The following is a 20512-nucleotide window of genomic DNA, read 5'->3' as shown; positions in this document are numbered from 1 at the left end:
GTGCGGGTTCCACAGGACTGCGGGTCCACTTGCCAGACTTGCAAAAAGTTGGAGTCGCAGGATCCCTCCTGAGAGCGAGCTGAACGGCACGTCAGCTGCAGAAGACCGGAGAGTCAGTCAGGTGGGGCTGCGGCGAGCAGGGGCTGGAACGGCTCCTCCGCTACTGGAGGCTCCGGCGAGCGGATTCCGAGGCTCCTGCCCCGCCCCTCCGCACCCACAGGTTCGGGCCAGCGGGTCCGCGGGTCCCCGACAGGGGGCGGCCTCGCTCTGCGCCGCGGGCTCCTCAGCAGCCGCCGCCCCGGCTGCCGCTCCTCCCCCGACCCCGCCTACCCGGCCTCGCGCCGACCGCCTGTCCGCCGGTCTCTGCAGGGCCGTCGGTCTGTCCGCTCGCCCGTCCGTCCGCTCGCCCGGTCCCGCTAACCCGAGTGCGCGCGTCGATTCGTCGGTTCCGGCTGCCACAAACCTGTCTCCCGACTCCGCGCCGCCTGCCTCTGCTACGCGAGGCCGAGGATTGGCAGGGCGCGTAGGCCGCGCCGCGGCGGATGGAGCCGGAATAAAGAGGCGGCAGAGAAAGCAGCTGGTCTCCGCTTGCCCCGCGCCTGACCCCTGGAGCAGGTGAGTGGCAGGGCACCCGGGGCTGCATCTGGGGGCCACTTCGGTAGCCCCTGCTCCTAGGGAGAGCCTCCTGAGCTCTGAGGCGGTCCAGGCTGGGCCTGGAAGCACAGTTGCTTCCCGGGCACCGTTTGAGGATCTGGGGCCTTGCGTAGCCGGAACCACCCCTTTTCTGGGCGCAATGGCTGGGCCATCCGGAGCCAGAGCTGACAGGAGGCAGCCCAGCTGGGCCTGATGGAAGGTGATCAGCTTTCATTCGGTTACCCGGAGAGGAAAAAAGGCTACGGTGGGGCGCAGGTGGGGGCTTCTCCTTGCCTTTCCTCCCCACTCCTCTCTCCGGCCCTTGTAGAGTGATCTGAAAGTGTTCCTGGCTTCTCCTTCCTGGAGAAGGGTCAGGGCAGGCAGTGGGGTTGCTCTAGGAGGTGGGGAGTGGGGGCGGCCGCTGGGGCTGGCAGCCATTCATACCAGGAAAAATAACACACAGTTGGATTAGTACAGCTAGATCAGACAGTGTTCAGAGCAGTCCACCTCTCCTACCATAGGAACGTTAAAATGACCAGCTGTAGTTGTTTGTTCGTGCCCCTTGGTACTACCTCAAATCAACAGCTTCTTTATTCCTCCCTTCCCAGAAGATGCTGAGGGTGATAACTTTTGGCTTGATTCTTAAGTTTCTTTAAGAGAACAGTTAGAAGCCAGGCCAGCTTGTGGGAGCATCCTCTAGTTTCCTCCTCTTAAAGAAAACTTGAAAACTTTTAAATCTAAGCGGCCAATGAGCTGAGAACCAGGAAAGGGGGTTGCCTTTGATTCCGAAAATAATCCTCTTTATGGGATTACTTTACACTGCCTCAAAGTGGTGAATTAGAGATTTGCTGGGATGGGGTGGGGGCAGTGGTTGGGTGGGCTTTATCTCGCAGTGACTACTGTGAATATTTTGGTCTTGGAGGAGAGACACCCTGGGGCATGCTTTATCCTGTACAATTCAGGCAAACAGTACAATTTCATACACCTGGACAGTCAGAGACTCAGAGGGTGTGGGACTTATGTTCCTGTTCCTCTGGGAGATGACTAGAGTGCAGAAGTTCAGCCTGGAGGTTGTCCACGATCGGTGGGTCTATAAACCTGTCATTTAACCCTCCTTGCCAGGAATTCAGGTCCCTACAAGGCCATCAATCCTGTTAAACTAGAGTTTTATGTTCCCTGGGAAAGGCTTGGAGTGCAGGTCAAGAGGAACATAGACCAGTCCCTCAAAAGAGAGGGCTTTTAGGTGGTCTTTAGTATTGTTGCCTTAATATTAGCTTCCAGAGTCCATCTGCCTTAGCTCTCATATCTCAGGGGTATGGCTTCCTTCAGCCATCGGATCCTCTGGACCCTAAAACAGTGGTGCTCTCTCATGTCAATGTGAAAGGAGCCATCCGGCATTAGGGGCAGGTCACCCCAGACTCTGTGACATCTGACTGAGTCGGCCATATGGAAACTAGAGGGACATTTGTGGAGGCTGAGATGCCCTGCCCAAGGGTGGGGATTGAAGAAAGTGGGCCTGGAGGAAGCTCCCTTCCACTTCGCATGGAGGAGAGGCGTTGTCTCTTTGAGAGCAGATGAAGGGAGCAGGGCTCGATCCTTGAGCAACTCCGTCCCCTAAAGAAGCCTATGTCCGTGTAGTGAATGTGGGCAGCACGGGAAAAGGGAAGAGCCACTTGTTCCTGCCACAAGTTCACTGTGTCTCTCTTCCCTACAGAATCGATTACTGGGGAAGGCAGAGCCTTCTTGGCATTGCTGGGACCCTGTCTCGAAGAGCCCCCTGTCCTGTAGGCTATCTTCTTGGCTAATGACAAGGGCTATCTGACAAGACCTCTGTGCCTTGTGTGAGGTTCTTGTCCGTTCCTGAGATCCGGTAGCTTCTCTCTCAGGGTTAGGTTCACCTTAAGCGGGAAACTGAAGCCATTACTTTCCAAACCCAGTTTCATCTTCCCAAGCATGTCAGAAAGCTGGCAGCAGCCACCGCAGACGCAGCCACAACAGCCACAGGCACCACAGCCACAGCACCATGCGGAGCCCCCGCCAGCCCTGGCTGAACACACGCTGCCCCCGGGCACGGCTGAGAACCCCCTGGGCTGTGCTGTCTATGGTATACTCCTGCAACCCGACCCAGGCCTGCAGCCCCCACAGCATGCACCCCTGCAAGCAGGGGAGCCAGGCCCCAAATGTGGCGTGTGTGGCCATGATCTGGCACACCTGTCCAGCCCACACGAGCACCAGTGCCTAGCAGGCCATGACCGCTCATTTCAGTGCACCCAGTGTCTCAAGATATTTCATCAGGCCACCGACCTGCTGGAGCACCAGTGTGTGCAGGCGGAGCAGAAGCCTTTTGTCTGTGGTGTTTGCAAAATGGGCTTCTCGCTGCTCACCTCACTGGCCCAGCACCACAGCTCCCACACCGGCATGGTCAAGTGCTCCATTTGTGATAAGACCTACAAGCCAGCTGAGGCTACTGAGCCTGCCACCACTACTGCCCCATCGCTGCCCTCAGCACCTCCCCCCACGAATGTGGCTCCTGTGGAACAACCAGAAAAACCCTATAGCTGTCCCATTTGCCAGAAGCCCTTCAAGCACCTGTCGGAGCTCTCCCGGCATGAGCGGATCCACACCGGAGAGAAGCCGTACAAGTGCACTCTGTGTGACAAGAGTTTCAGTCAGTCCTCTCACCTAGTGCACCACAAGCGCACGCACAGCTCAGAGCGGCCCTACAAGTGTGCTGTCTGTGAGAAGACGTTCAAGCACCGCTCCCACCTGGTGCGCCACATGTACGCGCATTCCGGTGAGCACCACCTGTTCCGCTGCAATGTGTGCGAGCTGCATTTCAAAGAGTCGTCAGAGCTGCTGCAGCACCCGTGTACCCCCAGCGGGGAGCGGCCCTTTCGCTGCGGTGAGTGCCAGAAGGCCTTCAAGCGGCCGTCGGACCTGCGGCAGCATGAGCGCACGCACAGTGCAGAGAGGCCCTTCAAGTGTGATCTGTGCCCCATGGGCTTCAAGCAGCAGTACGCACTGATGAGGCACCGGCGCACGCACAAGACGGAAGAGCCCTTTAAGTGCGGCCTGTGTGAGAAGGGCTTCGGACAGCCCAGCCACCTGCTCTACCACCAGCACGTGCACACCCTGGAGACTCTCTTCAAGTGCCCTGTGTGCCAGAAGGGCTTCGACCAGTCCGCTGAGCTGCTGCGGCACAAGTGCCTCCCAGGCTCCACAGAGCGGCCCTTCAAGTGTCCCGTGTGTAACAAGGCCTACAAGCGGGCGTCCGCCCTGCAGAAGCACCAGCTGTCTCACTGCGCTGCGGCCGAGAAGCCTCTGCGTTGCACCCTGTGTGAGCGCCGCTTTTTTTCCTCCTCCGAGTTCGTGCAGCACCGCTGTGACCCCACCCGGGAGAAGCCACTCAAGTGTCCAGACTGCGAGAAGCGCTTTAAGTACGCTTCAGACCTGCAGCGCCACCGGCGGGTGCACACGGGTGAGAAGCCCTACAAGTGTCCCAACTGCGACAAAGCCTTCAAGCAGCGGGAGCATCTCAACAAGCACCAGGGTGTGCACGCCCGAGAGCAGCAGTTCAAGTGTGTGTGGTGCGGCGAACGCTTTCTGGATGTGGCACTGCTACAGGAGCACAGTGCCCAGCACAGTGCTGCCGCCGCAGCCGCAGAGGGCGCCTACCAGGTGGCAGCCTGCTTGCCCTGAGGCCTTGGCGCCCTCCTGCCCTGTCTAGTCTTGCCTGCTTGCAGCTGCAGGGCAGCAAGCCTGCCTCCTGCTCCCCCAGGAGTCAGGACCAAAGGGCTCTTCTGGGCAGGTGAAGGGTGTGCATGTTCAGTACTCAGCACAGCCTGGCCATGGGAAGAGCCAAACTACTGTGGCCAGACCCCACTTCCAGTAACTTCTTCCCCACGACAGACTTGCTTTCTGAGGACCTGCTGCGCCCTTATCTGTAGGGAACTTGAATTCTACCTGTAATCAGGTGCCTCTCTGCCCCAGGTACAGGGGACGCCAACCCAGTTCTCCCAAATCTCTCAGCCTAGTTAGAAAGCAGATGGCTTGGGAAGAAGTAGGTAGGGTTCCTCCTCAAGTTGCTTTTTTGGGGGGGAGGGGGGAAAGGCAAGCTTTGTGACAGTTCTGGGGACTTAGAATGTAGACCAGAGCTACCGTCCTCTGACTTCCCAGCTAGGACAGATGTGCCCCAACCCCAGGTTTCCAATAGTTAGATACGTAGGATAGGAGTCTGCAGGCACGGTCCGCTTGGAGACTGGGGGCCCAGTCAGGGTGGTGAAGCAGAAATATTCCATGACACCCTCAGGTCAGCCAGTGCAGTCCACAGGGAAAGGACGCAAGCAGCCTGTGTGCTAAGGGCAGTCCTGAGTCTGTGGAAGCTCCTCCTGCCTGTGAGTGGTTCTAAGCTGCGGGGGAATGGATGTGCCCATGCCGGAGCTGATGTGGAACTGGAAGATGGTTAGTCCCTCTACCCCTAGCTTCGTCCCTGAGTTGGGGAGGAAGGAAGACCAAGCCCATGATTTCCCCAGCAGATATAAACAGGTCCCTTCCTACTCTGTGTGAACCAAAGTGTCTGGGGATCAGAGTCCATAGGCTTGTCCCAGACCTGCCTGAGGCCAAATAAAGTCCTGGGTGCCCAGGGTGAGGAATGGCCTCTTACCCCACAGAGCCTTTAGGCCCTAAGGATCTTCTGTTGCCAAAACAACCTGCTGTCCTTTGAGCTGGAGCCCCTAGGCCTCCAGCTCCTCACAGCCTGCTTCCATAGCAAATATGGGTACCCAAGGATAGAGAAGCCCAGTAGGCGCATTCTGGGTAGGTACATGGTCACCCACCATCACTGGACGGCCAGAGCCACCCCGAGAGCCGGAGGACCTTTGCTATCACAGTCATTGTTTTGAACCCAGCGCTGACCATTGCCCCTTTTAGCCCCCTCCCTCCCAATGAGTCTTGGAAGAAGACTGACCACCCAAGTCAAGGGCCAGATGTGTAGGAGGATACTCCCTCACCTCATCTTAAAAGGCCCAGCTGGCCACATCCGTCTGCTCTGTCAGCCCAGGTTCTCTCCTGTGTCCACAGAGACTAAGGTTAGCACTTCTCTCGGGTTGACTCTTGGTCACAAAGCCTCAAAAAACTGGAACTCAGGCTTATAACAGTCTAGCCTAACTGCTAGTTTTTTCCTTCCATTTTTGCATTCTAAAAGCTGTTTGTTAGACTACTCATAACATTGTATAGCTTAATTTCATGTCATTTTGGATCATATATGAGAGTTTGGAATTTTTAAAGAATGACTCCACTTTAGGCAGCCACTTTTGATGTTAATATACAGTGAGTTCGATGTGTGCTCTAGAAGTAAAGACATTGACCGGTGCAGCCCACAGCTCTTCCACTCGTTCTTTGCAGAGGGCATGATGGGAGGTGCAGAGGCCGAGAGTTATGCAGACCAAAGGAGCAGGTTGGGGCTAGGCTTGAATCCTGAGCTTTGAGGCTTCTGGCTGTGTAAGCTTGGACTGGTCACTTAACCTCTTTGGGACACAGTTGCCATATCTGACAGAAAACAAATTGGAAGGTTACTTTGTCCCACTGCTGTGAGAGTTGCATGGAGTCATCATTGAGACTCTGAGGGGGGAAGCTATGGAGCCAATGCAGCATACCTCACCCCTCCTGACTAAGATTCAACCCTAGCCCTGAGGGAGCTGGAACATAAGAGACCAGCAGCTGAAAAGCCATGAAAAGCAGCTCATGAAAGGCCAGAAGCTGGAGATGGCAAAAAACGTTTATTCAGGTGCTCCTTGGAACAGTAGTGGCCCCACCTGGCCTAGCTGGCTTACACTCCTCATTCTCAGTCTGCCCTACAGTGAGCTCTCTGTAGACTGAGCCTGGGGCCTTTACCTTAGTCTTTGCACATATTCCTACTGTACTCCATCCTTGTCCTTAACTGCAGCTCACATGCTTCCATTCTCAAAGGCCAGAGTGGGGCTGGAGAGGAGAAATCTCTGCCTGTTGTCTGAAAGCCAAGGGTACCTTGTCCTAGATAGGAATAGAAAGTTCAAAGGACATGGAACTACCCATATTACAACTGTTCTTAAAACTGACCACACCCCATCTTTTCCCATCCCCTTTGTGACCCCTAGGAAGCCAAGAGGTTCCTTCCTCTCGGCTTCCAACACTCAGCAGCCGACAGCAAGGGGCCTTTGTGTCTGCGCCAGGCTTAAGGTCCAGTTTATTTTCTAGTTGCGTGGCAAAGACAAAACTCTGCTTAGTGGACAGGATAGGCCCGAACAGTCCTTTGTCTAGGTCATTTCGAGGCTCAGGGATTCTCTCAGCCATACAGGTGAAGACAGGCAATGTGGCCAGGACTGTCCCTGACAGATAGCCCATCTGGCCAGGGGAATCCAGGTAAAAGCGCTCCCCCTGCCCCAGCTGGTGGTCGGCTTCCTCACAGATCTCAGTTACTGTTGCCCACCTTGCCAAGCAGAAGGCAGGGCCTGCACCTTCCAGCACTGCCGTGAAAAGTCATCTCCACCTGTGTCTCCCTCCTGCCCCATAACCCTGCTCTTCCTCCAGAGCACACCTCCGTGCCATCCTGGACTTCTCACTGCAGGAATTCCCCCAAAACTCACAGCCTGACTCTTGTGACAAGGCCTGCATCCCATCCTCAAGAAAGTGTTTTTTGTGGGTTTGGGATTTAGCTCAGTGGTAGAGCGCTTGCCTAGCAAGCATAAGGCCCTGTTCGGTCCCCAGCTCGAAAAAAAAAAAGAAAAAAAAAAAAAAAAAAAAAGAAAGTGTTTTTGTCCCTGAGCAGTCACACGCAGGAAGAGCATTGGCTGCTATCAGTCTACATTTCCAAAGGTCTCTGCTGTAGTATCCTGTAAAGGTCAGACTGTGGAGGAGGCAGGAGTCTCCCTCTTCACCATGTCCCCACCCCACCCTGGCTCTACAATGCATTTGCTTTTTCCATGACCATAACCGAGCGCCTGCTGTTTGCCAGGCAAAAAGCAAGAATTTCACATGAGAGAATTAAAAGGGGTTTAGAATCGAGAAGTAGAGTAGGAGCTCAGTGCAGTGCCCGCTGCTCAAGCATGAGGCCCCGAGTTTGATACCTAGCATCTTCATGGCCATGTGATTATGTAACCCCAGACTGATAGTGGGAGAAACACAGGTCAGGGGATGACAAGACAGACAGACATTCCTGGTGCTCCTACCAGTCAGTCTAACCGTTTGGTGAACACTGGGTTCAGTGAGAGGACCCTGTGACAATGAGATGAGGAATGACTGAAGACACCTGATGTTGACTTTAGCTTGTGTGTGTGTGTGTGTGAGAGAGAGAGAGAGAGAGAGAGAGAGAGAGAGAGAGAGAGAGAGAGAGAGAGCGCAAGCACCCACAGGCAAACACACAGACACACAGTAAAAACGGCCATCGACATCTGGGACATGTCATTTCCACCCTACCCCATCTCAGCTTGAGCCTTATTTCTGAGCCTGCCCTTCTGCCAGCCCCAGATCCTGGGCTAGGATGCATGTTCTCCATGTTGCTATGTAATAAACACTACTGTCATTTTATAGTAGAAATTTCATTCTGTCTAGATAGATGCATCCCTGAACCTCAGTTGTACGAGGTAAAAGGAGCTGGCAAGTAAGCCTACTGGCCACAGATATTAGTCCCCAAAACACCCAAGGTCCCTGTACATGTGGTCTTTGGGAAGAATGGGGAGAAGGGAGCATTTGCCACTGGGTAGAAAGGGGTGGAAGGATGGCTTTGAACAAAGTTAGGGAAACAAGAGGCTGAGGATAGACAAGCAAGGAGAAATGATGGGGTCTGTGGTAAAGGCCAGGGAATTGTGTTCAGGTCCAGAAGGCCTGAGAGTCGTGCTGGCTGTACTATCCCAACGGTACAACCACAGAGAAGATTTCAGATGGGATCTGTTCATGCTGAGCCAAAACCTCTGAAGATACAGCGGAGGTCGTGGCTGTGAGGTCGTGGCTGCTGTGACGTAGTGGCCACCACTAGCACATCTGAGAGCATTCCTGTGTCTTTCCCAGGCTAGGCAAACTCCTGGGGCATCAGTCACGCTCAGCCTCCATGTCGTCCGGGACTTACAACGTATGCCACTAATCGTGACTTCTTAGTTTTCTGACGGGAGGTCTCTTCCTTCTGAGTACTAGTCCCAGGTCTCCAGCCCCGGGAAGACCTTCTGCTTTTCTCTCCACCCTTGGCTTGCTCCTCAGCAGGGAAGAAGTAGATCAGTCTCACTGCCTTCAGTTCCCAGCTTTCCAGTCACCAGCTGTGTAGTCTCAGGCCAATCACAACCTCCTCTAGCCTAGGTAGTTGGTTTTATGTGGATGAATGTTTTGCCTGGATGTATGTATGTACACCACCTGTGTGCCTGGTGCCCTGGAGTCAGAAGAAAGTGTTACACCCCTAGGAACTGGAGTTAAGATGGGTTTGAGCCTCCATGTGGGTGCTGAGAACTGAACCTGGGTTCTCTGGAAAAGCAGCCAGCACTCAACCTCTGAGCCAGCTCTTCATCCCCAAGTCCATTTATTTAACCAGCTATAAAATGGATTTAAAACGACTTACCTCACCAGGCCTGTGAAACATTTAAAAACTTAATAAAAATTCTACACTTAATTGTTTTTGCTTATGCTTTCTACTCCCTTTACTCTCAGACAGTTTCTGTTTCTTGTATTTATAAAGTTGGTATTAAATATATAGCCAGTGGACAAGAACCTTACTGCTGTGGGCTGGCCCCTGTAGGGTCCTAGACTAGAGGAGCGTACTTTGTGGTTTAAAGTGGTTTGGCCTGCCTACCTGTTTTTCCCACTGGACTCAAAACACTAATAAAGCAGGGGTGACCTGTGTCACCTGAGCATTCAGCAGAACACTGGCCCAGGCAATGGCCTCAAAGCTGGGCTACATTATAAAGTGAACTTTCTTGTTCATACTGGGTCACAGAAGCAGGCCCAGAAAAAAAATAAAAATCCTGGTCACTCGGTTCCCCCTTGCACTATCATCTGTTCACTAGTGCCCCTCTGACCATTCTCACCCAAGACAGGCATCCTCTGGGAACCTTAGGCAGGTCCATTTCTTCTTTGTCATTTGGAATGAAGCACTAACAGCCCTGGGGTCTCTGCCATTGGTTTCCCAGAGTTGTCCGATGAGTTTTTGTGAAGGAATCTGGGTTTATCTTTCCCGGGCTTCCTGCCCTGTTAGCAGAATTTCAAATAGCAGATAATAGGTTCTGACCTGTGAGGCCATTTTTCTCTCAATCCCTTTCTTCTGAGACATTAGCCTTGGGCATGCAGCAGCTGCGCACTGGATTCAGGGAGGAAAGGGATGAATGGTGAGCGAACTTGGCCCTGTGGATGCTAACTCCACTGAGATGAAAACATGGGGGCTGCTCTCTGAAGACGCAGGGCCGTGTAAACATGTGACTTTGACCATATTCTCAGCTTTGGGGATGTGGGAAGTTCCAGGAACAGAAATCCCATGCTGAGTTCTTGGGCACTGTGGCTATTTGTCCCCATGAGGACCTCTCCCTGCAGTCTGCCCTCTGGCAGGGTGGAGTATAGAAGACTCAAGAGCTACAGATGCCCCTGTCACTGGAGCTCCCCTGCACCTAGGCCATCAATCACGTCCACCATCACCAGAGGGGCTTAGGCCTAGGGTGTATGCTGAGGGAAAGACGAGTGCCTGTCCCACTACTCAGGAGAGCAGATGGCCTTCTGTGTAGGCAGTGAATTTCATAGCAGTGCCTTGAGGAGCCCAGCATGTTTTCAAGCACCTCCTCCCAGTTTATATTTGAAGTGTGCTTCACAGGGACCAGAGGGCATAAACCTAACCTACCCACTTCCCATCAGGGACAGCCCAAAGCACACCAGTATATGTAAAGGGTACAAGGAGGTATCGTGGGTCTCTTCTCTCCTCTCAGTGCTCAAACTCAGGTGGAGGCTATGGATTCAGGATCTTGGTTAGGAGTTGCAAGCAATGGACAAGAAAGAGCATTAGGGAAACCAGTATCCCAGCCTGTCCCTGTACCTCCACCCCAGCTAGACTTGAGGCTTAGGTCCTGATACTCTGCCCTTACACACCCTCTCCCCATTTCCCAGGAGTTAGTAAAAAACAGGCAAGGGTAATATGCTATCATCTGTGGTCCTGAGCCTTCTCCAGACTTCCCCTTCACTCTGCCGCCGCTGCCACCACCACACAGACATCTTCGGAAGCATTAGGTTTATTTCTTGAACTGAACTCCTGGGGAGAAGACGACTGGTGCCACCACATGTGCTCTGTCTGGTTAGGGGCCCTGAGGTGGCACAGTCCAGCCATAGAAGGATCAGCCTTCCTGCCCACACAGATTAATGCCAGGGAGTCAGATAGTTGATGCGACTGTAAAGAGAAAGAGAGGTGAGATGGGGACTCCAAGGTACTGTAAAGAGAAATCAAGTTTTTCTTCCCTAGCTCCATCCTCCACTCCAAAGCCTCAGGGATCTGAAAACAGTCTTCATCCAGTCTATGTGCCCACAACCTTCAATGGTTCCCTACTTCCTCTTGTATATTTTTGGCTATTCTCTTCACCTCTAATTAGCTCATACTGTTTCCCACTGACTCCTGTCTTTAATGGCTTCATAGGTTTTCAGTCACGTATGAATCTACACTGCATCACACAGTAACAAAACCCAGAGTTGGGGTTGGGGATTTAGCTCAGTGGTAGCAAGCGCAAGGCCCTGGGTTCGGTCCCCAGCCCTGAAAAAAAGAAAAGAAAAAAAAAAAAAAAACCCAGAGTTTTCCTGTGTATGGACTGGGGAAAGCAGCCCCAGTGCCAGTAGGAGGGGTCACACAACAGAGTTTGGCATGGCTGAGAGGTACCTCAGAGTCTCTCAGCACTTCCACCTTATCATCGGAACCTTTAACCCAGAGTGACCCTAATGAGGGCTCTACCTTTCAGTGGGAAGCAGGCGGCAGGCCGTTCCTTCTCCACCCTGCCAGGTAACCCCTAGCCTGAGCCCACTAAGCTGCCCGTAGAAGAGCTTGCTGAGCAACCTCAAGGCACTCATATTAGGGGGCGTGGCCTGCTGCGAGAGGGCGGGGCCTTTCTCTACCTGTAGTGGGAGCCAAAGCGCCGGAACGTGTTCCTGCGGAAGAACAGAGAAGAGCCTTTCTGAATGCTGGCTCTCGGAGCGTGGAGATGCCAGCTTCTGGCGCGGTAACTGCTTCATGCACCGGCTGACAGGCGCCGGTTCGGGAGGAATTCAGTATCTGTCCTACAGCTACGATCCCTTATCCCTTTCCCTTGCTCGGGGATCGAGGTCCCGAAAGGGTCTTGCATATTGTCACTTACAGCGTGTTGAAAGGCAGGGGCTTCTGTCCATAGCGGTCCAGGCTGGGGTTCTGGTTGAGGCAGTACTGGAGTGGGCCAAAGGAATTTGAACCCGTAAGACTGAGGGGCGCGGATCCCAGCAGCCCGTCCCTCCCAGCCATCCGGGCCCGGTCTGTTTGCATCTTTCCCTACCCGCCAGTTCTGGGTCAGCTCCGGCTTCAAGTACCGCACCGCGTAGCCACTGAAACCCTCCACTGTGGAAAGAGCCTACCTTGGGAACCTAGATCAAACCCGACCTACCCTCGTCTAAACCCCGCCTCTGCACAGAATCCCCTCCCCTCCCGAGAGCTGCTTGGCTCTCAGCCCCAGCCCCTGTGGCTTCCCTGACCTTGAGTTACCTCAGCGTTCCCCCACCCCCACCTCGTCCGCACCCTCACCTCCCTCACCACCCCTTCCCAGTCCCGGTGCCCGTGTGTTCCAGGTTCTTGGTCTATGGACCTCATTCCCCGCTTTAGATGCGCTACCAAATGGCGGGGAGGTCTGCCTCCTCTTAAGAGCACCCTTTGCAGTTGGTAGACTGACCCCTTCTGTTGGCACAAGGCAGCTTGAACTCTCCGGACTTGGACACGAATTGAGACCAATCTTCGATGGCGCGTGTGAAGCAGGGCCAGTTGGCTCGTTGGATGCCTGGCACGATGGGAATCATCTTTCCGTCACGGTACTTGTGACAGAGCTTCTGGCCGGTTGCCGTGAAGTCCTATGGAATGTCGAGCCATAATGGCAGATGCAAGATCCCAGAAGGCTTCCTAAGCCTGACCTGATATTAGTTAGACCCATTGGACTGAGGATGCAGGAAACAAGGGCTTGGGTTGGGTGGGGGTGAGAGTTCCAGGTAGGCAGCTGGGGATATACTCAGGAGGTAGGTAGAGCCTTGGACCAGAGGAATTTGGGCTGGGCCAGGGCTGAGGACAAAGGACACTCACCAGGCAATGCAGGGGTTTGTTGGGGACCCCTAGGAGAGTGAAGTGGGCCTCGTCGAAATCATCTGTTGAAAGAAGGTAAAAGTGTCCATTCAGGAGCCCTTAGGACAGGGTCACTCTAGAGACTTGGACCAAACTATACACCTTAAGAGAAAAAATGTTTTTCCAGGAGTGGCGGCACATGCCTTTACACCCAGCACTCAGGAGACAAAGATAGAACTCTGTGATTTCAAGCCCACCAGTCTACCTGTCAAGTTCCAGGGCAACCAGGGCTACAGGGTGAGATTCCATCTCAAAGGGAAAAAAAGTTCGTTTTTAAATATTTAAAATTAAAAACTATATCTCTTACAATAAAGAAAACTCTATATAGTATGGTGCCCATGGGGAGTGGCACTTTTAGGAGGTGTGGCAATGTTGGAGTAGGTGTGGCCTTGATGCCTTCACCTGGACATGGAGGATGTATGTCACTGTTGGGGTGGGCTTTGAGGTCCTATGCTCAAACCCTTCCCAGAGTAGAAGAGAGAGTCTCCTCCTGGCTGCCTCCTTCTGGTTGCCTTCAGATCAAGATGTAGAACACCATGTCTGCCTGCACATGCCAGGCTTCCCCCCATGATGATAATGGACTAAACCACTGAACCTGTAAGCCAATTAAATGTTGTCCTTTATAAGAGTTGCCTTGGTCATGGTGTCTCTTCACAGCGATGAAACCCTAAGACAGATTGATATGGAAACTTAGAAATACTAGAAGAAAATGTGAACAAATTCCTCTATAAACCTGGGACAGGACTTTTAATTCCCATAAAAAGCCAAAAACTGAAAGAAAAAGACCAATGACTTTGAGTAAAAGGTATGTGTTTGCTGACCCCAATGACTTGAGTTTGGTATCTGCTACCCTCATGATGGGAGAACTGATTCCTCGGACCTTCAAGAATGAACTATGGGGGTTGGGGATTTAACTCAGTGGTAGAGCGCTTGCCTAGCAAACCCAAGGCCCTGTGTTCGGTCCCCAGCTCCGAAAAAAAGAAAAAAAAAAAAAAAGAATGAACTGTGAGCTGTCAGCACATGCATACGGGCAAAGGTTGTATATGCATTTATGTATGAATAAATAAAAAAAGTAAGCACCAAAGGAATTAAAAGGGGAAAATACTTCTACTGATTTTACAGCTGTGGCGATTTCCTTAATGTTGGAGGGGCCCCTACAAATCAAGACAAAAAAAAAAGAAAAAAAGAAAAAGAAAAAAGGAAAGAAACATGGATAAACCATATGTTTAAGTAGTTTAAATACTAGAAATGCATTTGGCTTCATGAGTCCTAAACAAAGGAAAAGACACTTAGTTTCTTTCACAAGATGGATGCACATTTGAGCTACAGTAAGGTATCTCACCTTTATTCGGCCAGAGTGGGGACAATGTAAAAGTTAGTCCAGCTTTAAGAGACAGGCCCCTCATCATACATCACCAGAGACTATATAAATCAACTGGAGCCTATAGACTGCAGTCCAGTAAATATCACTTATCATAATTATGAACATCCACATGTCCTTTGATCCCACAGTCTAGCAGTGCACAAATGATGTTAGAAGGTGACCTATTTTCATGTTTGGAACAGCAAAATAATGTGTCAGTCATTAAACCAAATACACCCGACTACATCTGCACTAGGAAACTGCTGAGAATTACTCAAGAGTGGCGTATGGTGGTGCCCAGCTGGAATTCCAGTGCCTGAAGCCAAAGCAGGAGGATTGTGAGTTTGAGCCCGGCATGAGCTGTATACTGGGACTTGGTCTCAATAATCTAAGGGTTGGGACACATCGTGCAACACTAGAGAACTTGTCTAGCAGGTGTAAGACTGTCTTCAATCCCCAGAACAACAACAAAAAAGAATTAATTCGAGTCCATATAAATTTAGAATCTCTAAATCTCAAGACTGTTGGAGACCAAGAAGAGTTTAACCCTCAAGTCACCACCGTAACCAAATTGCCAAAGTTAGCAGTATAAACACCAAAGAATCAGGTCACCTGTGAAGTACTGACTAGATAATCAGGCCTTTAGATCCAGCTTTTGTTTAACAAGGTAACCATGGAAACAACTGCTGAAACTCCCTGCCTGGGACAGTCTACAACGCTGCTGTTTGGACCCCTGTAAAAAGTCAACATCCTTCCCAGGGTCTGGTCGGGTAGGCAGATGGAACCAGAAGATAGCAGGTCGAGTGAGGTCACCAAGGCCCAGAAAGAGGACTGTCACACGTTCTCCCTCATCTCAGGTTTCCAACTTGAGGTCTGTGCATGTGAGTACATAACCCGGAGTAACTGCAGAAACCAGGGAGATGAAGAGAGACCACAGGGTGGAGGGGAGCAAGAGAGAAGGAGGTGGCAGGGCACAAGAGATGCGAAGGAGGAAGTGGGAAAAATGGAGAAACATTATGGAGGTGGAGAAAGGTGAATGCAGAAGGGGGAGGGAGGGGTTATAAGGTAACAATAAGGATGCCTGAAAAGTCATAAGGAATCATACTATGATTTACTTACATAAAATAATGCCTATAACACATGCAAATCTCTATATCTATCTATATATTTGTGAAATGAAAATTTCCACAAGCCTACAATGCTCCCCCAACCCAGATGGTTATCATCTTAAACAAACAAAACCCAACACCAGACACAAAAGGCCCTCGTCTAAGCTCTTGGTCAAGGTTGTCCATTATAGGTTATAGTGTTGCCCCTGCTTGCCTGCCCGAGGTGGCTGTGACCAAAGACCCTGTGCACTCTGGACCCTTGACCCAGACAGACCTGAGCGGGATCTGACCCGAAGGCCTCCTCCACGAGGATTAGCTTTCATGATACCTTCTGGCAAAGTTTCCAAAGGAGGAAAACAGTCAACAGTTCCACCCAGCCATGAAACCTATGAACCACAACAGTGACCGACAGGGCGTGAGAACCCTAAGGGTGGAATAGCGGCATGGGTGCCTTGGCGGTAACCAACAGCTCTCTAAGTAAACTTAAGAGCTACTCGACAAAAGAGAGATATCGCGCCTGGTTGGGAACTAAGCAACTATATATAGCACAACTCTTGCACCCAAGGCTCAGGAGTCATGGTGGAAGTGGGGTGGGGGTGGGGCAGAAAGAGCCCAAGAGCCAGGGGAACAGGAAGTTTGCTCTGAGGTTGTTCATATTAGAAATCTCACAGAAGCTACACCTATGAGCTCTCACCAACACGGCTGCCTATACATGGTTCGAACAAGGATGAGACCAATAGACATCTAACATGGAAGCAGGGAAGGTCACAAGACTTCAACCAGAGACAAAGAACTGCGGGCAACTAAGGGATGCTGGGAGAAGAGGAAACCGTCTCCTCCGGGGAAGAGCACACCAGTTGGTTATCCGATCCCAATGGTCAGACCCGAAAACATTACCTGTGAGTACCAGCAAACAGGCTGAGCACATTGTATTTAGGAATGTATGTACGTGTGTGTGTATGTATATATGTATGTATCGTGTATGTAGCAACAATTAAAAGAGAGGCCATGAGTTTTAGAGAGAATGTAGGATTTGGAGAGAGAAAAGTGAAGGGGAAAATGATGTAATTGTAACCTTAAATTACAAAAAGTCTACAGTACAGGATGAAATGGAAATGGATGGAAAGTTGTTTCAGGCTAATAAGGCTCTAGACTTAATAATTTACACATAATCCTAGAATCCATCCCCTTTCCATCCGTAAGCTATACAAGACATATTTGGAGACTCCAGGGGAGATTTTAAGGTGTGCTGGTTATTAGGATACTGTGGAATTATTATTAACTCTTATTATTATTAATTATTATTAACTCTTTTAGATAGGACAACAGTATCATGCCATGTAGGATAGGGTGGGGACTACCTGGCAAAGTTTTGCTTGCACACATGTGTGAACACGAGGTAAAGAAAGAGAAGAGAAAGAAAGGAAAAGAAGAAGGAGGGAGAGTAAAGGGTAAGGGAGAGAGAACAGGGAGAGAGAAAGCTGGGGAAAGGGGAGAGAAAGAGATGGTATGTGAATGCAACCAGGCAGGCTGAGGGGTGGGCAGAGGGGTGGGCAGAGGGGGAGGGTGCTCACGGCAACACCCTTCAAACTTTTCTGCTTGAAAATCTCCTAGTGTACAGTCAAGGGACACACGGATGTGTGTCTGTATTGAGTGCGGTGGTGTGGGCCACCAATCCCCACTCCTCCGGAGGTTGAACAGGAAGGCTAACTTAAGCCCAGGAGTCGAAGGTCAGCCAGGACAACATAGCAAATCACTGTCTCAGAGAAAGGATGCAGGAGAGATAGCTCAGTTATTAAGGCTCTTGCTGTGTAGACATGAGGACCCAAGGTCTGGTCCCAGAAACTACATAAAGAGCTGGAGAGAGAGAGAGAGAGAGAGAGAGAGAACACACACTTGCCACCCTAGTGTGGGGAGAAGGCAGGAGGATCCTAGGGTTTGCTGGCCAGTCAGTCGGCCATACTTGGTAAACCCCAGGCCAGTAAGAGAGACACTGTCTCCAAAACCATGGTGAACAGCACCTGAAGAGCAACACACAAGGTTATTCTCTGAACTCTATGTGCACACGAGCACACACGTGCACACGCACCACTTGAACCCTCCTCCACGACATAAGACTAGGCATAGGCTACATACTGAGACAGGAGGAGCACAGTTTAAGGATAGCCTGGGCTACACGTTGAAACAGTGGGGGAGACACCTGCAGCTAAAGAAACCTTATTTTGTTAAACCCAGAAGGAATAAAAGAACACCGCTGCCCACAACAGCAGCAGAGGGCCTGTTGATCGTCACACAGTGGCAAGCACCTGCCCTTCATAGTCCTCACGTAGTCTAGGGAGGCAGGCTCTGTCCCTGTCCCCATTCCTCTGCTCAGGAACTAGAGGCCGGAACTTGGAGGAGCTTTCTGGAAGGAAACAGCTGGACTGGCCTTTCTCATCCCTTTACCCGCTGCTCGTTCCCATCCTTCCTTCCAAGACCTCCATTTTGCCAGCCACCCTTGCTCCAAAGGCAAACAGGAGACCCTTAGGTGTTGCCGGCGACATGCCCCGACCTTTGGTGTAGTAAGTGGAAGACTGGCAGTGTTCATCCGAGAGGCAGCCCTTGACGGAGTCCATGTCCATGCGCCGAAGGGAAGGCAGGCCGGGGTGGTAGAGCTGATGCTTCACCCCAGCGAGTGGGCGACGCACTCGCTCCAGAGGGATGAGGATGGCTGGGGAACCATACAGGTGGGCAGAGCACTCGTCCCAAGGCACCATGTCTATGATGCGGGCCATCCCTGGGGAAGAGAGGAGCTGAGTCAGAGGCCCTTCCGGATAGGCACATGTTCTTGGCCTATGTTGGTTTAACTATTTATCAAACATTTATTGAGTATCTTCTGTGTGTTCAGTGAGTTTTTCCAAAGCTCCACATGGGGCAGCAGGAACATCCAAACAAAAGATCTATGTGTGCTTGGTGTGTGTACACACGTACACACACAGAACCATACACACACACACACACACACACACACACACACACACACACACACACACACACACACACGCACGCACACACACACCCCAGTGCTCTGAGGGAGGTCAGCACAGTGTGTGTGGATCTGAGAGGGCTGGATCTGGGGCACCCCAGGAACTGTCTAAATGAGGTGAAACCTAAGTATTGAACAGGAAAAAGGCCAAGGTAAAGCTACTTAGACCATAGCTTAGAGTGCTGTGTGGCTTATGACGCTAGGTAGCCAACTCTGGATCTGCTTAGACTATATTTAGCATTTGCCCCAAATATTATAGACAGGTGAGACTTTTAAAGAAAGGGGGGGAAATCTGACAAATCTGAATTAGAAAAAAAATGATGGATGGTTACTCAGTACCTCTCTTTAAAAAAGCAGATATTCCCTGGAGCCCCCCCTCTTTAGTCATTTACATCTTAGAATTTGTCCACTCTACAAGAAACGGAGATGGGGTGGGTAGGCAGGAAAGAGGATCTCCACATGGAATGTAGCTGGGCTTTGCTACTTTGTGTGTCCATCTTTCTTCCATCCTTCTCCACCTTTCCCCCACCCTACTAGATAGGAGAGAGAAGGGAGCGAGGGGAGAGAGGAAGGGAAAGAGATCGCCGAACCTAATTTCTTCTTGTTTGTTTTTTAATCACGACTACTAAACAAATCACAACCAATCACACCCCCCACCCCCCCATCCCCCGCTCCCAAACAACCAACCACAACCCAATGACCCTCCGGGGGCCCTAGCGTTTATATACCCTCTGGAAAGTTCCCAGAATTCCAAAGTCACACAATCGCAGAAACCCTCTGCAGCTGGCAGGATTATGCCCCTGCCAGAGTACGAGGCAAATTATGATTCAGACAGTTCAAGGCTGCCCTGTATTCACACACCTGGTATTAAAACGAAAGCGCACTCTTAAAAAGTATTTCTGCTTTTTTTTTTTTTTTTAAAGAAACAAAAATTCCAAAATTCTCACTATAATGAAGGATCAGGAAGGGACAAGGTGATAAAGTGGAAGCGTTGTCTCGGGGCTGACATTCTGTGAGGAAGGACAGAGCGGAGGAACACAGAGAGAAAGGGAGAGAGAATACCCTGCGGCCTTCTACCCATAGCCACTACCTGGTCTGCAGGGCACAGGCCCAAGTGCACAGGCAGGTAAGAACCAGCTACTCTTCTACTGCTCGGTGGGCAGAAGAAGGGGTGTGGATGTGCCTTCCCGGCAACTGCAGGATAAGGGGCATCACAGACAATGCCCCCTGCAACCTGATTGTGAGGACGAAGCTCATGGTAACCCTGGGCAACACAGGCTGCCAGGATCTGTAGGCACTGGACATCCATTTCCTGAAGCCTGGGGTCTTCATGGCCACTACACAAGCCAGGCATCTTGAAAAATGTCAGAACTGGGGCTGTCTAGGGGGGACCTGGCCACAGTGGGGTAGGGACAGTGCTGGGCCCACCCCAGCCTGGTTCACTGTTTGGCTGGTGGCACAAGCTACAGTCATCTGAGAGGAGGGGACCCTAATGAAAATGCCTCAGTCAGCTCAGCTGTGGGCAAGCCTGCAGGGCATTTTCTTAATTAGTGACCGATAGGGAGGGCCCAGCCCATTGTGGGTGGTGCCATCCCTGAGCTGGGGGTCCTGGGTTTTATAAGAAAGCAGACTGAGCAAGCCATGGGAAGCAAGCCAGTGAGCAGCACCCCTCCATGGCCTCTGCATCAGCTCCTACCTCCAGGATCCTGCCCTGTGTGAGTTCCTGTCCTGACTTCTGTCCTGATGAGCAGTGATGTGGAAGTGTAAGCCAAATAAACCCTTCCTTTCCCAACTTGCGTTGGTCATGGTGTTTCATCACAGCAATAGTAACCCTAACGATGACAGTGGCTCTGGACTGGTGACTACTGCCTCTCTCTGGACCCCAGAGTACTGTTTGTGTTAGGCAGAGACCCTAGGCTCTGCAACAGGGCTGCCTGGGAGCCTGGAGGGGCCCCTGTCCCCATGAATCTCAGGGAAGACGTGCCATGCTGTCTTTGGTCTTTGGGGGTGGAGATTAGCCAGGCTCTGGGGTCAGGGCAGGG

General features: G+C 51.6%; 2 protein-coding genes across 2 annotated transcripts; one reads left to right on the top strand and one right to left on the bottom strand.

The window, feature by feature from the left end:
- Positions 1–240: 240 nt before the first annotated feature.
- Znf319 (zinc finger protein 319) lies at positions 241–6013 on the top strand. Its single transcript, XM_032887455.1, has 2 exons — positions 241–615; positions 2348–6013. The coding sequence occupies exon 2, from the start codon at positions 2587–2589 to the stop codon at positions 4330–4332; it is 1746 nt and encodes a 581-aa protein (XP_032743346.1). The 5' UTR covers positions 241–615; positions 2348–2586; the 3' UTR covers positions 4333–6013.
- A 4836-nt stretch (positions 6014–10849) lies between these two features.
- On the bottom strand, positions 10850–19734 carry Tepp (testis, prostate and placenta expressed). The gene is made up of 8 exons (XM_032887454.1): positions 19561–19734; positions 17997–18221; positions 12935–12996; positions 12534–12708; positions 12144–12205; positions 11973–12037; positions 11734–11766; positions 10850–11020 (listed from the first exon to the last, which is right to left on the bottom strand). The coding sequence occupies exons 2-8, from the start codon at positions 18217–18219 to the stop codon at positions 10990–10992; spliced, it is 651 nt and encodes a 216-aa protein (XP_032743345.1). The 5' UTR covers positions 18220–18221; positions 19561–19734; the 3' UTR covers positions 10850–10989.
- Between the last annotated feature and the right edge of the window lie 778 nt (positions 19735–20512).

The sequence above is a fragment of the Rattus rattus genome, chromosome 17, assembly GCF_011064425.1.
Source record: "Rattus rattus isolate New Zealand chromosome 17, Rrattus_CSIRO_v1, whole genome shotgun sequence".
NCBI classification, from domain to species: domain Eukaryota; kingdom Metazoa; phylum Chordata; class Mammalia; order Rodentia; family Muridae; genus Rattus; species Rattus rattus.
The sequence above is the reverse complement of the archived record's forward strand: the minus strand, read 5'-3'. Positions and strand labels throughout refer to the sequence as shown.